The sequence below is a fragment of the Schistocerca cancellata genome, chromosome 3 (assembly GCF_023864275.1).
Source record: "Schistocerca cancellata isolate TAMUIC-IGC-003103 chromosome 3, iqSchCanc2.1, whole genome shotgun sequence".
NCBI classification, from domain to species: domain Eukaryota; kingdom Metazoa; phylum Arthropoda; class Insecta; order Orthoptera; family Acrididae; genus Schistocerca; species Schistocerca cancellata.
The window spans coordinates 48,233,195-48,250,552 of record NC_064628.1 but is presented as its reverse complement, the minus strand read 5'-3'; the positions used below and the strand labels follow the sequence as shown (position 1 = coordinate 48,250,552).

Genomic DNA, 17,358 nt, shown 5'->3' with positions numbered 1-17,358 from the left:
GCTTGTATGGAAAGATATAGGTGTTCGTTCTTTCCGTGCGCTATATGAGATTGGAATAATAGAGAATTCTGAAGGTGGTTCAATGAACCCTCTTCCAGGCACTGAAATGTGATTTGCAGAGTATCCATGTAGATACAGATGTATATAATTGTTCTGACTGTTGACTCCAGTAGATCAAACTTCTTTGCCAATTCAAAAATTTTAATTTTTTGCATCATTGAAGTCTTTGATAATATCAAGTTTACATCCCGAAGGCAATGATTTCTTTTCTTGTTTGATGTAGATGAATCACTTCTGCTTTGTATCAATGACATAGTTAGAATCTATTAATCAAGTCAACTCTGTGAATAAAATGGTTCCACACAAAACATGTCCAAACCTGCCATAAGCGGAACACTGTATGGGCGACGTGCGGGACAGAGCTGTGCAGCACACAAACAGACAAATTGCATAATTCTGGATTTGCATAAAACAGGGTACTGTAAGCTGGGGTATAATGAAGGAATTTCTTGGTGTGGAATGGGTGGCAGCTGCCAAAATGGAGTTATCATTGCCGGTTGATAGGTTTGATGTGGAAGTCCTGATGTAGCCAACTTTGAGGTGAAGGTTGACATTAAGGAAAGTGGCTTGTCGTGCTGAGGAGGACCAGGTGAAGGGAATGGAGGAGAAGGTGTCGAGGTTCTGGAGGAATGGGGATATGGTGTCACACCCTCAGTCCAAATCATGCAGTTGTCATTACTGAATCTGAACCAGGTGAGAGGTTTAGGATTTTGGATGACTGGGAAGAATTCCATTACATGGTTTATGAACAAGTTAGCGTAGGTGGCTTCCAGGTGCCCATAGCTGTGCACGGGTTTGTCTGTAGGGAGTAAAAATAACTGTGGCGAAAATACAGATGGTCATGGTGACCAGGAAGGAGGTTGAAGTTAGTCGGGCTTTGAGAAAGGTAGTTAGTCGAGCTTTGAGAAAGGTAGTGTTCAATGGCAGCGAGGCCATGTGGACTGGGGATATTAGTGCAGAGGGAATGGTATCGGCAGTGAAAAGCAGAGCCCAGCCCCTCAAACAATCCATTAAAAGGCTGATGCAATAAAAACATTTTATGTTGAAAATATTTTAATTCATTTTTTTATGAATCTCAAGGTAAACTATTAATGGTTCTAGGTACTTTCTTAATATAAGACTGCAGTACTGGATTTGGGAGGCAGGACTGTGTGGGAATGTTTTGATGAAAGACTGTGCAGTCAACAGAGCCTTCTTTGACTACAATTATGCTTTATCCTGTAGTAAACACTGAAGCAAAAGAGAATCACATTTGTGATCAACTGAATAGTAAACTGGATTTGTGCAACAGAATGAAAGTTTAAGGAGTGTCAAGTGAATTTATCCAAAGACTAGCTTATTTGGAACTGGTGACAGACTCCAGCCAGTTTTGTGTTGTAGTTCCCATACAGAATACTACTTTGTGTAATTATCTCTGGAATGTCAAAGATAAGTTAATGGTTATAATTAAGTATTTGCAAATCTGAGGCACAATGTGGCCATTACACTATCTCTCAACATTCTTAATGGGCAGTTATTTTTTATAATATTGTTTGTTCTTACCTTCAGGGACGTGAAGTTTCCACATATTATTAAAGAATAGCGCGCTCTTGTCACTGCAACATTGAGACGTTCAGTATTGGTCAAAAAACCAACTCCATCAGTCCTTGTACATGAGATGATAACAATGTCACGTTCCAGTCCCTGGGAACTATCTATCGTGTACACGTCAATCAGATTCATCTCAGACATTGGGCTGGAAGTAAAGTATCACACTGAAAACTGTACTGTGAAATGCAAAATACTAACATAAAGTACAGAAGATAAATTGAATACACTAATAGAAAACTATCACAGTATTCAGACAGGAATCTTCTATGTACCGTGTATCCAGGACTTTTCGAATCATACTTACAGTATGGAGTGACTGTGTGGGGAAACTCAAACAAACAAGACACAAAACAAGTGTTCACGTTAAAAAAAAAAAAAAAAAAAAAAGAAAGTAAGTTAGGTATCTTAACTGTTTCATCATTGTATATATACAAAACAATAATGTACATCACAAAAGGTAGTGAGGACTAGATTACAAATGCTGGTGTACACACCCACAATAAAGAAGGAAGAATGAAGTATGGAGCATACCCCACCGACTGGCAATGCTAGAAAAAGGACCCCAGTACTCTGGTATCAAACTACTAAGAAATCTGCCTAAAAACCTGCAAGATAGTGTACTTGACAATGACTTTCCAAAGAAACTAAAAGACTATCTCATTGAAAAAGAGTTTTACAGTGTTGCAGAATACGTATGCCACTAAATTTGTACATATTGTTATTCACTATCAATGATGTAAAAATGTAAGTTAAAGATGTAGAAAAATAAGTGATAATGAATGTTAATACTTTGACATGTCCTATATTACACGTACATTTACTGTACACAATGTAATCTTATAGGATCAAATAAAAATTCAATCCAATTCAATTCAAATTGGTGGAATTTAAATAATGGCAGGATTAAAGGTATAACTCACTATATAGTTGTGGCATTGGTTGAGAAATAGGCACACAAATGAGACTGGGGTGAAAAAAGTAAAAACCTGATCAATATTTTCATTCTTGTTTATTTGCCTATTAACTGCTTACTGTCTCCACTGTACTGTGGTAATATGTTCTGAGAGACATTCCACATTCTGTAATTCTCAACTTACTAAATTATCAGTGGTATTATGCTATTTGTTTAGGTAATGAGATTATTGGGATGTTTATTGGTTGTGTTAGTTACATGTACCATATGTAATTTTCCACTGTATACTGTAATGACATGGAATGTATCAGTTTACAGAATATTAACGTAATTTTTATTTAAATGTACCTGCATGCTGATCATTTACAGACTAGTTCACCTAAAACAAAACAATATTTAGATTAACAACACAAGTAAACATGTAACACTTTTACACTAAATAAGCTACAAATCTCTAAGCAAAACAATGTCAATGGACTAGGAGTTGCCCAGAAAGAACTTCCTCAGATTAATTTCAAATTTAGCTTGGTTATCTATCAGGCATTTAATATAATTGGGTAAATGACCACAGATTTGGGTAGCAGAATTATTCATCCGTTTTCTGAGCTAATGTCACTTTTAATGGAGAGTAATGAAGGAAATTTTTCTTGTAATATTATTGTTATGGGTGTCATCACTACTTCTGAACTCTAATTGGTTACTTACAAGAATTAAATGTACAGTGATACCGTAATTAAATGATCCAACTCCTTAAACAGTTGTCTACAATATGATTGAGGGTTAGCACCACATACTATTGTTATAGCATGCTTTTGTACAATGTTCCTTTCTTAAGATGATTTGCCCCTCAATACAATTCTGCATGACATTACTCACTGAACATAAGCAAAGTATATACTCATTTGTTTCTTTCACAAGCTTGTTATAACACAAGGAGCAAAAACGGCTGAACAGAGTTGTTTAGGATGCTGTAAAAGGCATTTTTGTTACATTTTAAATCATCGTCCATAATACTCTCAAAAATGTTGAAGATTTTTGTCTTGTTTATTAACTCCCTTCCACACTTTAAATATATCACCAGTGCTGGACCCTTTGATGAGAGAAATGAATATGCTGCCTTTTATTCAATTTAAGAGAGGGGCCATTTACAGAAAACCAGTTAATAATCCGGCTAAACAAATTTTTATGATCTTCTCTGTTGATGTATGTTATTGGGACTGATTATTATACTTACCCATCTGCAAATAGAACTAATTCTGATTGATGTGTATTAAGTGGAAGATGATTAACATATACGAGTAAGAAGATCTTGTAGAATTCCATTAATAATGATCCCCCCCACCAGAAATGAACCCTGTCTTCAGTTGATGGATTACATCTGCTTGCATTCTTGCGTCTTGTTCCGAAACCTTGATCCATGTGTCAGGAGTAACTGTTGCAATAGCACTGTTTCTAAAGTCGGATAGATCAGCTGGTATCGGAGGCACATACACATGATTGCATCAGATCGTGTGTGAACGTGGAGGTCATGCATACAATGTTGTGTCAACCAGCCCATTGCGGCCAATCCACCAGTAGGATACAACGTCGTTTAACCAGTCACGTACTGAGTTATGCCAGTGAGGTGACGCATCATCTTGCTTCCAAATAAAGATGTGCTGTTCACTAACAAAACTGTTTGAGTTGCTCTTTCATTTGGTGTATTATTTACAATTGTAAGTTGAACGTAATAAATGCTACAACAACTTAAATCCAGTATGTTCAATTTGAAACACTTGTATTTATCTGATTTGGATTATGAAAGGGATCTAGAATGTGAACTGTTGAATCTTCCTGAAAAATGCAAGTTGATGTCTGATTCTGTTCCAACTCTTATGTCTTCCATCCTCTGGAACTAATTTAGGAGGCAGTAATGAGCCTAGTAATGGCAAGGAAAGAAGCGAAATTACCATAAAGACGTAGAAGAGATTTTACACGTAAATATACTACCAACTAATGAAGAAACTACTAGCATAGGAAACATTAACTACGAAAACAGAAAATGATGTAAATGTGACAATGCATGTTTACGTCAAAAAATAGAAATTAGACAAAAAGAAAAAAACTGAGGCAAAGGAATACAGTTTTACATGTTTATCTCTCCCAGTTTACTTTGTACTGTTTACTTAAAATAAAATGTTTTCAAAAAATGGTTATGGTTCTTTTGCTGTCTACAAGTGGCTATGAAAGGGCATGTATGTCTACATCTGCATCTGTACGCTGAAAACCACCATAATGTGTATGGCAGAGGATATGACCCACTTCATCTGTTATTAGGGTGTCTTACTGTTCCATTCATGTATGGAGGGCAGGAAAAATGATGTCTTAATGCCTCTGAGCGAACTGTAATTATTCTAATCTTATCTTCACGATGCCTATGAGTGATATGTAAGAGTTCTTGAAACAAAACAAAACTAATAATATACAGTCAATGAAAATTTGCACACTATCTGCAAATCAGAGGAGGTAGCTAATACATTTAACAGTTATTTTGTAAATGTAGCAGAAAAACTTATTGAGGAAATGGTCACCCATAAAAATTCCTCACAAATAACATCAAAAATTGAACAGGTACCAAACACAATATTTCTCATACCAACTAATACACTGGAAGTACAGCAAGAAATCAAGCTTCTCAAATCAAAACATTCATCAGGAATAGATAACATACCAGATTTTGTTGTAAGAAACTGTGTAGACTTCATTTCTGAACCACTGATGTATCTTGTAAACCTATCTTCAACTGGCAGCTTTTCAACATGTTTAAAAATTGCTAAAGTTAAACCACTACACAAAAAAAAGGAAGCCAGGAAGAGGTGTCAAACTATAGACCAGTTTCTGTACTGTCTGTGTTTTCTAAAATTCTAGAGAAACTCTTTTATAAAAGATTGTTAAATTTCATAAATAAATATAATATACTAACGGCATCACAACATGGCTTTAGGAGAAATCAGTATACTGAAACAGCAATCTTTTCTTTTTTTTATGAAACTCTACAGGCCCTAGATAGGCAGCAACGTACCTCAAGTATATTCCTAGAGTCGCCAAAAGTGTTTAATACCATCAATCATGATAAATTACTAGGTAAGATTCAGAACTGGGCTATTAGGGGAGCAGTGCGTAACTGGATTAAATCATACCTTCACGAAAGAAAACAGCTCATAGAGATAACATGTGAAGTAAATGGGATAGTCAAAACTCATCAGTCAGATTTATTAGTGGTCAAACATGTAGTTACCCATGGTTCCATATTGGGTCAACTTCTGTTCTTACTATATGTAAACGATTTACATGCAAACAGTAAAAACAGTAAGTGATATCAATTTGCAGATGACACTAGCGTCTTAATTACAGGAAGTAGCATGGAAAACTTTGAAAAATGAAACTAAGACCGCCACAGAGAAGATAGTACAGTACTTCGACGCAAACAGTTTGATTACAAATCTAGAAAAAACTGTTGCAATGGATATTTTCACCACCCAGAATATGACACAAGATAATCCTTATGCAGAAATAAGTGGTCAAAAAAAAAAAAAAAAAAAAAGGAAAAAAAAAAAACCCCAGAGTACGAAATTTCTCAGTATATGTATTCAACAAAACATGAAATGGGGTACATAAGTGGAATATGTGACCAAAAAATTTAGCAAAACATGTTTTGTAATGAGCGTAATAAGAAACTGTATATCACACGATAATCTCAGCACCATATATTTTGCTTATGTTCATTCAATATTGAAATATGGTGTAGTGTTTTGGGGAAATTATGGAGCTAGTCAGAAATAATTTAGATTGAAGGGAAAGATTATTAGATTAATGGAAGGGTTAGATCAAAGATCATCATGCAACCCACTATTTAGGAAAAATAAAATACTATCACTTCCATGTATTTATATGCTTGAAAATGTAATTATTATAAAAGAAAAACTAAACAGTGGCAGTCCGAGCATCACCCTTAATAAATCTGTACATAGCTACCACACAAGACAAATAAATGATGCACATGTATAACAGACAAACACAGTGCTATTACAAAAAAGCACACTCCACCCTGGCATCAAATAATAATGGACTTAAACAAGTACATATCAACTGTGAAGGATTACTCGGTCGAGCATTGCTTCTTTACAGTAAGGGAATACCTAGAAAAACAAAACTGCCTCACCGATTAAGACCTTTTTTATAAAATGTGTAGAGTACAAATATATTGTATAATTTTATCTTTTGTTAAAATGATGCCTGAAAAAAAAAAAAAAAAGAAAAAATTCAAGGAATGTGTATTGTAATTAATGAATGTCCAATACATTTTGTACACTGTACAGTTCTAGATTCACAGGAGTGCCATTTGGTACAACCACAAATCATAGTTGGTGCATGTCCAGGCCACTGTGACCTATGTGACATATTGCAACCCGTAGCCATGCACAGCACTCCAGACGCCATTTTTCAGCAAGACATCCACGACCACATGTTGCTGCTTTTGCCCTGGCCTGCCAGATCACCAGGCTTATCACCAGTTGAAAGTGTGTGGGATACGGTGAAACAGCGGGTTCAGTGCTGTGACCCATTGCCAACCACCACTGATGAACTTTGGTACCATGTGAATACAGCATGGGTGGCTAAACCACTGGGTGTCATTTGTATCTTATATGTGTTGATGCCATTCTAAATGGAACAAGTTTTCAGGGCCGATGGCGGACCCTGTGCCTACTAGGCAACCGGACACGAGCTGAACTTAGGTGATTGAAATGCCAATCATTTCTGCAGAACATACTAATGTACATGTCCTATGAATAGGATGTCCTATCTCTAGCTGTTCAAGGTGTTTTTTCTGAACATGAGTTTACTATATTTATATGACTTTTAGTTCAAAATTAAGAAAAAAAAACTTGTAAATTATTAAAATTAATTATACATAACATTTCTACATCACACTTTTACATCAAATTACGTGTTTTATTAAACTTTTGACTCAGTATCTTTAAACCCTGTTGGATGTAAAATTTCATAATCGTGATTTTTGGGTAATTTTTTGTTTGATGATGCTCAGTCCACATTCCTTACATTCCCACCATTCTGCTTACAAATTACAGAATTATAAGAATATGAAAATTTTATGTTACCTAGCTACATAACTTTGTCGGCCACAGGAACTCCGAGAGGTGTGTGCTTGGCTCGACTTTGGGGCTGGTTGGTAGAGTAGGGGAAGTCTCTCTCTCTCTCTCTCTCTCTCTCTCTCTCTCTCTCTCACACACACACACACACACACACACACACACACACACACACACACACTCCTTCCAACTAGAAACTGGCTCTAGGCAACAAAGACACTTGCTTCACCACAAGAGAGTGGGAGAAGAAGGGAGGGAGGAGGACAGCAAGGGAAGGAGAACAGAACTGCAAAACCAGAGAACCCACACTAGTACTGAAAAGGTTAGTAACACTTTGGCCACTGTGAAATAAGAATTTTGAGAGTGGTTTCAGAACTGGGTAACATTCAGGAAGAGAGAGACTGTTGAGAGGAAAGTGAGAAATAAGATTCATCGACTCAAACTACAAATCAGTCTAAACTAGTGATGTGGGCAGAGGCATAGTTAAATAGTGAAGAGTAATAAGCTGATATTTTGAGGGAGGATGGGTTCACTAGAGGTAGGTGTAGGGAAGCATCTAGTGCACTAGAGCACACCAGTACTGAACGATGTATTGGACTGGCAATTCCCACTTATGGAAGTCAGAGAAATGGATGTAACTGTATAGACTTTCACAAGCACATGTTTTTAATTTCCATGAAATTCTTCTGGGTTGTAAACCGCATCACATCATGAAATAATGTACCAACAGTTGGACCAGTGCTGAAAGTGGTCATATCAGAATATGGACTACTGCTAGGTTAAAGCTGCTTTAATCCTAATATTCTGTCTCCACTGCTACTCCTATAGTTACTCGAAATTTTGGAAATTCTTGCGCATACTGAACTGCATCTTTGTGGTGACAACGGTAGCAATTGATTGGTATTCCTTAAATTCTCCTAGTACTTTTTTTCAAAATAATATTGTTCATTTCAGATGCATCCAAAGTTTAGACCATTCAGGTTATGTAGTAGTATTCTAACCATAAGCTGACAAGCCATAAATACAATTATCCTAACATACAGATAGTCTGTTGAAACCGAGTGTGAGAAAGTAACAAAACAGCAAATTCTTGTTTATACAGTTTCTGTTTAATATTATACATACGGAGAAATATAATATAGGGTGTAACAACAATATTATAAAAATGTGGGAGGTTGCAGAGGACTTAATTTTTAACCTTCTGATACAAGGAGGCTATAGCTGGAAATGTAAAATAAAGTTTCTACGGCACTATGCACTTTTTACGTATTTGGTAGGCTAAATGAAACAACAGAAAACGGTAGCTTGGAAAATGTTTATTGACAATAGAGCACAATTAGATACTGTAAATTGAATCTGTGGCTTCACTACTATAAAATAAATGTTCAATGTAGTGACAATCAACTTTGTTACGGAATGCAATGACAGACCATCTTTGTCTGAGTCTCTGCAAGATTTGGCACTCCCTTCTGATGGTATCAAACACTGTACTCAGGTACTGTTCCCATTGGTGTTGGGGACACAACTGACTTCATGTAACTCCATAGGAAAAAGTAATGATGAGTGACATCAGGGGAGCTCACAGGCCAAGACACTGGGCATTCCCTTCTAATTACTCTCTGCCTGAAGTTTTCTGTGAGATATTCCCTGACCTGATGTACAATGTGCGCGGGAGCACCATCGTTCTGAAACTGTACGCTAGTGTGCAGTTGCTAACAAATTTTCTCGAGAAGTGCAAGTAAACAATTGTCCAGCAAGTTCAAATATAAGGCACCATTCAAATATCTGATGTGATACATTGTCCACTAGGGTTCAAGAATACCAGTCAAATTTTCACTAAGAATTTCACCTGGTAACTTCACATACAAATAGTGCGTGAATTTTCAACAGCCCTGAGGCGGCTGTAGAAACTTCATTTCACATTTCTGGCAAAGGTTCCTAATATTAAAATGTTCAAAATTTCAACCTGTACAATATCCCAAATTTTTAAAAACATCAATCTGTTACACCCTGTATAAGGGGGAAACAATTTGTATAATGATTTGAATGCCCTGCTATCGTAATTAAAACTAACTGCAAGAAAGAAAATGAAGCCACCATCATCACAGCACAGAATTTCTTCCTCATGGTTTTTAACAAAAGACCTGTTCACTGTTAGTTGAGTGGGGGGGGGAGCTTACAGTCAGTGTGAATGTTTACTGGAATATAACTGAAGTAAATCAGTCAAGAACCTTATAATTTTTGCTAATATCTCCCCTTTCAATATTAGTATAGACTACAAGAACGTGAAATTTTCATTTTCATCATTATTTGTTCACTCCCTTCAAAGTAGTGAATAGGAATTTATTTTTCAGCCATGGTAAGCTGAAAAGTACACAAGGGGACTGGAGATTGGAAGTAACACATTAGGATTATTTATCAGGATTATTTTCCGGTTGCTCATTTAAGCAATTTCCAGGCGGTTGTGGAATGGCTGACTTACATGTAGTAGAGAACCAGTGCACTAGCAAAATTAAAACCTGCCATTCCACACTCACTCTGCCTCCTTGCCTTTGCCTCTCTCTGCCTTGTACATCTAACTCACCCCATCAGAACTCACTGCTCCAGCTATGCCAATGTGTGAATGCAATGTAACTGTGTTTGTAAATGTGTTCAGAAGAAAAATTGAAGCATCATGCTCAATTTCTAGTCAATATGCCTATCTACTGCACAATGTCTCCACTACACAGTTAGTGGTTATCTTCACACATTCCACTGTCGATATAACAGAATGAATTAACCTGAATTTATTATACAAAAAAGTGCACGAGAATGACATAAGAATGTAGGTGACGTTAAATACATAACACATAGGCCCTACATATAATAATGTTAAATAAATAATGATGTTAAAGACATTCAATTTTAATGTAAAAACGTGAATCTGACGTGAGAATAATCGTATGCTAAATAAGAAGGTTGCCAATAGCCTACAGATTCAATAACACTATTATAGTTTGCAGTGTACTGACAGTGCGCATCTTTGCTGACAATGTTTGTCGAAGAATGAATGGACAGAATGAGGACTAATCAATAGAGAGCCGACGTAAAAACTTTCAGAACTACTAATCAGCATTTTACTTACCAACTTTGAAACTGACTAAAAATCTCTTGACGTTGTTTGTTGTAGGGAGCAATTATTCCTACACGCATTTTCCTTGAAGTGGAATTAACAACCAGTCTTGCGAGTTTTGTTACAAATGCTGCCTCACCGGGATTCCTTATCTGCCTGCAAAACACAAACACACAAAAATTGTGGATTAAAGATGTTCCCCTCCCAGTCAATTGCATTTTTTTTCACTGCAGTTTAATTTTCCCACAAACAGCAGACTGCACAAGTTGGGGCCTCTTTAATAATTAATGGTAACTGCATTTTTACTCTGTTGAATACACTATTAAAAACACTTGCTCAAAAGGAAGGTATAAGCTTCACAGCTCACAAAAAATATTTCACTGTACTTCAAACATATTTTGTATGTAGGGAAACTGATATGGTGACTACAAAAGATGTTAAATAAGTTGGAGAGCATCACAGGAACTGGAGCAGATAAGAAAATTTCTCTTTATATCATGATTCCTCTGCTCCATTGCCATGTGGATTATGCGGTGTATATTGTAAATGGTTCTGGAAGTTGGCAAATGAGTACATGGCCAAGGAATCTATGGAGCAGCCAATTGCTAACTGCCCCTGCATGGATCCATGTATATACCATAATATGACTACAGAACCTCCCCAAAATAATGAAAAATGAAGATTTAAGAACTATGTGACTGCAATTTCAAGATTCCTTTAAAGACAAAATAATTACATGAAAATCAGTACCATACCCTACCCATATTCCACATATCTGTCCTCCTCCACCCACTCTCACATGTATCAAATAAATGAACCTGTGCATATAGAAAAGAAATAGGAAATTAGTGTTTGGCCCATCTGTAATGAGGTTCTTAAAAATGGAGAACAAGATTGGATCAGTAAAGCTGGAGAAGGAATTTGATTGAGCCCTTTTCACAGTAATCATAGGAAATTAGTGTTTGGCCCATCTGTAATGAGGTCCTTAAAGATGGAGAACAAGATTGGATCAGTAAAGCTGGAGAAGGAATTTGATTGAGTCCTTTTCACAGTAATCATATCAGAATTTGCCTTAAACCGTGGAAAACTTAAATTCGTGTGGCTGGACAGGAACGTGAGACCTGCCTCACCACTGTGTTATCTTGACCGGTTCTGTGTATACAGCTACCTGTTGAATGTCTTGCTGTTAATTCTCAGAAGGTGAATAATTATTACTGTCCACTGACACAAGACACTGTCCTAGCTTTCAGAAGCCAGCATGTGTCTCTCACACTGGGCTTTGAGTGACCTGCTCTTCCTTTCTCTCCTTCCCCAACCTAACCCCCTCTTCTTTCCAATGAAGGAATAAATAGTTTCGAACGCTACGATAGTTCTGTGTACTTCTATGTGTGTCTACTGGCATTACTAAATTTATCAACCTCCTACAGGTAACTACTTGCCAGCAACTGTGCCCCATAATTTTATAATTTCTCAATTTTCCTTTTGATATGATTACCATTAACTCTTGCATTTTTGAGCAATTATGTATTATTACTGTTAAGTACCAAGTTATATTGCATTGAAATCAAAATACATACTGACTATACTTGTGACTTATTGACAGAATCTGAGACTAGAACTGTAATATTTCAAATCATCCATATAGTAAATGAACCATTCCCAATAAAGTGGAGCTCAGTCCAAAGGAACTTGTTAATTTGCAAGAAAACCCAGCTATTCTATCAACTGAAGATGCAGCAGACAGTTAACTCAACAGGTTAGGATGCAAAGCAGCCTAATGGAAACAAGACAGACAATGCGTGACGTTTCATTTTCTGCTGTCAAAACTTCTGCAAATAAATTCATAAATATCTTTGATCATTAAGGGTTCATAGTTAAGATTCATGATATTTGTAGTTGTAAAAATACAGAAGATACATTTTTGCGCAGAATGTCGTTTCTTAACATTTTCACTGACTTTTTGTACACACATGTTGCCATAGCTACAATTTTCTTCAGAACTATGGGAAATTTTTTCATTAAACATGCAGGTCATGCTAGCAGATATGTAGGTGTCTGAAACAATAATTTATCACAATGATGATAAAAATAATGAGCAGTTACATTTCAATCAGAAGGATTTGAAAAATTTTCAATATTTGTAGTTAGTTTTTTCAATTACTAACACATTTTTTAAATGATTTTACAATAATTTTGCAATAATGCCATGGTGTTTTATAAGCCTGCCAGGCTTCCATGCAGGTCACACCAGGCAATACATTGTTGTCTTTTTCAAAATATATTTTCTGCTTTACACACCATCACTGCAACATGCAACTGCATAATAAAGAACAATAGAAAGTGGGTTTGGCAATCTTTTCTGTATACATTGTTCAAAACTCCTTTTTGGGTTTGGGGTACTGCCATAAAAACACTGCACTTTCATTACAAAGTTGTAGTTATGGTATTATATACCACCTTAAGCTGCCGTTTAATTTAGTCTTTATTATGTAACTTCCAGGACTTTGGGAGGGGAGTGAGTACATAATATTTTGTATAGGAACCCATGTCTAGAAACATGTTATTTCCATGTTTAACTCATCCACTTCAGTGTGAAGAACTGAATTAGGCATGATACAGTACAATTATTAGGTAACAATTCGGAAGTAAACATAATGAAACACCCATTTATAAATAAAACACAATTATTTGTTTTAACTCTTAAACATTCCACATTTAGATTATTTCAAAACAAAACAGAAACCAGCATACTGTACGTACAGAATAGTAACGATGCATTATAGCAGTGGCCCGATGTGGTGACCACCAATGTTGTTACAACATTGTATCTACAAAGCATGTTCTGGTAAACACTCCATCCCATATGATGTGTCTTCAATTTCTAGTGCAGCAGCCAGAACTCATGCCAGCAGATCTTCCTCTGTCTCTAGAGGAGTCTCATAAATTAACCTTCGCATATGAACCCACAAGAAGTAGCCATTGGAGTTAAATGCAGCAATCACACTACCTCTGAGACTTTTCTTTTTCCCTCAGCAGACGTGGACACATTACACATCTGAATTGGAACTGTCACTGAATAGAAATGGTACATTTTTGGATATGGATTAATATTCACAATATTATGTACTCACTCCCCTCTACAAGTCCTAGAAGTTTGTAATGGCAATTTCAGAACACTCGGTATGTGTAACTTTTGCTGTAAAATATCTGTGCTTAATAATGTTGTTTGACTGAAACTAGGCACACAATAAAAAATAAATTAAATAGCAACTTAAGATGTTTCATGCCATTTCTACAATTTGTCCTATACAATCAACAAAAATATATTCATTAGCAAAGCAGAAGTCTACCATTACAGATAATGGCAGAGAATGCCTGTGAAGATTATATTTACCACCATCAATTGACCTTTGTACACTCACCGTGATTCATATTCTTTTGAGCACACATAGTGAACAGTATTGTCATCTATGGATACCTTGTAGAAATATGAGACTCATACTGCTAACCTCATCTTTTTTTTCAAGTTCCCTGTATTCCTTTTCATAACCAGGTCATAATATGTCTGCAGATCCTGAATTTCTGTATCTGTTAATATTGCCTTAACTTTCTACATCAAGTTGCAAAACTTTTGTGCAAGTGCCTTACACACTGTCACTTCTGCAGAATATGTTACCTTCATACAGCGCAGAATTTTGAACATCAAGGCATGCTTTACTGCTACCACCATCTCCAAAGTACTTCATGTACCATAATCCACATGATCTATTAAACATGCTAACAACTTAATTAATTATGATACAGAACTGTGACAAAATTGGCTAGCAATTTCAACATCTAATACTTTGCCAGAGTCAAAATATGCTGCACTAACTACTCTAGTCAGTCAAGTACGATCTTATTTCTTCTAACTATCATCAAAAGCACACTGTATGTTTCTATCACCATCATTTTCAGCAATTCACTGTACAGCAACTTTTATTATTGACGATTCTGTTTCTTCTTTTTATACCATTACACAACAGTCATAATACCTCACAGATTTTTTCTGGGGGAGGGGTAGATTCATCACAGCATAAAATGTTCTCGCTACTTTTCCTCACTTGCAATACAGCACATACCTAACGCTACTCTCACATTTACGTCTTACTTTTATTTATGACTGTTGATGCCATGTATGGACTACTGACTGCTGATGCCATGTATGGACTACTGACTGCTGATGCCATGTATGGACTACTCTGGTTGCATTTGCTGTGTAGTACTAACAACTTTATAGCATTGCCTTTATTGGGATTCACATGTTGCACTCCATTGCAACTTTTGCATATAAAATTGACTGATTTTTTTGCGACAGTATACCAACACCCTAAATAGCATCCTATGAACCCTCTGACTGATAAAATACTGTCAGTTTTCACTACTGCCAAAATTAAGTTCCATTCTCAGAACACTTGGCAGTGATTCCTTTCCTGCAAGTTTATTGTCTTTTGATAATGATGAAAAATTTGTTGAAGTACAATTTTCTGTGTACCTATTGCCCTGGTGATGCTATTTACAGTTGGAGCAACAAATCTTAGGCATCATGTGCAACAATACACCACAAACTGCACAAAACAATAAACAATCTGGGTCTTGGTTGTAAATAAACGAAGCTATGCTGCAAATGGTTCCAAGAAAACCAACAAACACAATCAGAAAATATAACAATGCATGTTGATTGCAGCAGGAAACAAAACTGATCGAAGCAGTCAATTGTTTCACGCAAGCCAACGTATGGTAGAACTAACCTACGAGTTTGAATTTCAGAGTGGAAGGGCCTCTGGCAGAAGGACGCTCAGTGCAGTGGGATGTAAAGTGGCAGATTGGTGTGGTACTGCATCTTGGTTCACTTAGGAACAAATAACATGTCATGAATTTCCTCAAACACATGTGCGTTTTGTGTGTTATATATCAAACTCTTATGGCAAAAAAGTACTACAAAAATCGTCTTCTTTAAAAACTGAATATTTTATACATTTTACTACCTACTTTTAATGTTTTCAATTATTGTCACAAAAGAACTAGCTTACTTACCTTACAAATTGAAGTTTTAAAAATGAGTAATTTTACCAGAAATCTGGAATGTCTTTCTCATTTTATCACATCAATAAATTGAAACGGTGCCCAATGACCACATAACCAATATCTGTACTTTTAATACCCAACCACCTCACAAGATTGTGGTTAGATACAACATATGGCTTTTGTCAATAAGTTACCCACTCCACTTGGAAATAACAGAATTTAATTTTTTTGAGCAAAAAACAGAATTACCCAGATCTGTCTTGAGTGTGCTGGAGAGAGAGAATGACATATGGTAACAAAGGACTGCGCCGTCGTTCTGCTATGCCAGGTGAATTCTCCAACTGATTCATGTAGAAATATTGATTTGGCCAAAGACAAATTTCTGGATGCATCCTGTATTGTACATTCAGCATCTGCACAGCAGTCTTCTCTTGGCTCTCAAAACAGCTACGGAGACGAGCAAACATAGATTGTCCAAGACCAAGCTTCTTTGCTTCCTGAAATTGCAAGATTAAGTTAAAGTTTTTGTTTAAACATACATATATTTAATTATTGAAAATTCACAGTAGATATAAATATTTCTGGAGAATTAAATACTGTACAGTGAGGACTATAGATAAACTACAGATTTGCATGAGTAATGTAAGAAATTCCACACTTAAAACCTAGCGTTAATCATTACTAACAAGAAAAGCTAAAAAGTTACGCGTAAAAGTCAGTTGTGAATAAATTTAATGATGAAGCTAAAGTAAAATCATGTTAACACTGAAGGTTCACCCACAATTTCAAAACAGTTGTAAAATGAGGCACACCTGTGAAATGACAGTGGCTGGAAGTTGTTCTGGATCACCCACTAACACCAAGCAATTAATGCCAAGAAGTAATGGTATTAGGGACTCTGGTTCACTACACTGCGTTGCTTCATCAACTATACAGCATGTCAACTGAATTCGTTCCTTGGCACTGTAAAGAAAAAGAAAAAGTTAGTGTCAACCTAATTAAGACCAAAGTGTTAAATAATAACTATTGGTAATTAACTGTCATTTGGTGAAAACAACTTTCAGCTCAATGAAGCACAATTTAACAGAAGATTAGAATGATGTGGTACTGTACTCACTATTTATACAGGGTGTTACAAAAAGATATGGCCAAACTTTCAGGAAACATTCCTCATACACAAAGAAAGAAAATATGTTATGTGGACATGTGTCCGGAAACGTTTACTTTCCATGTTAGAGCTCATTTTATAACTTCTCTTTAAGTCACATTAATCATGGAATGGAAACACACAGCAACAGAACGTACCAGCATGACTTCAAACACTTTGTTACAGGAAATGTTCAAAATGTCCTCCGTTAGTGAGGATACATGCATCCACCCTCCGTCGCATGGAATCCCTGATGCGCTGATGCAGCTCTGGAGAATGGCATATTGTATCACAGCCGTCCACAATACGAGCACAAAGA

The 17,358-nt window shown here is 36.2% G+C and overlaps 1 protein-coding gene across 2 annotated transcripts in view; it reads right to left on the bottom strand.

Annotated features, from left to right (window-relative positions):
• LOC126176926 (uncharacterized) overlaps positions 1-17,358 on the bottom strand; it is a 249,579-nt gene that overhangs the window by 13,707 nt on the left and 218,514 nt on the right. For both annotated transcript variants that reach the window (XM_049924113.1, XM_049924114.1), the window contains exons 17-20: positions 16,705-16,855; positions 16,142-16,389; positions 10,838-10,981; positions 1,603-1,795 (exon numbers count right to left, since the gene is read on the bottom strand). In XM_049924113.1, coding sequence (XP_049780070.1) covers positions 1,603-1,795; positions 10,838-10,981; positions 16,142-16,389; positions 16,705-16,855 — 736 coding nt within the window. The remainder of the gene's footprint in view (positions 1-1,602; positions 1,796-10,837; positions 10,982-16,141; positions 16,390-16,704; positions 16,856-17,358) is intronic.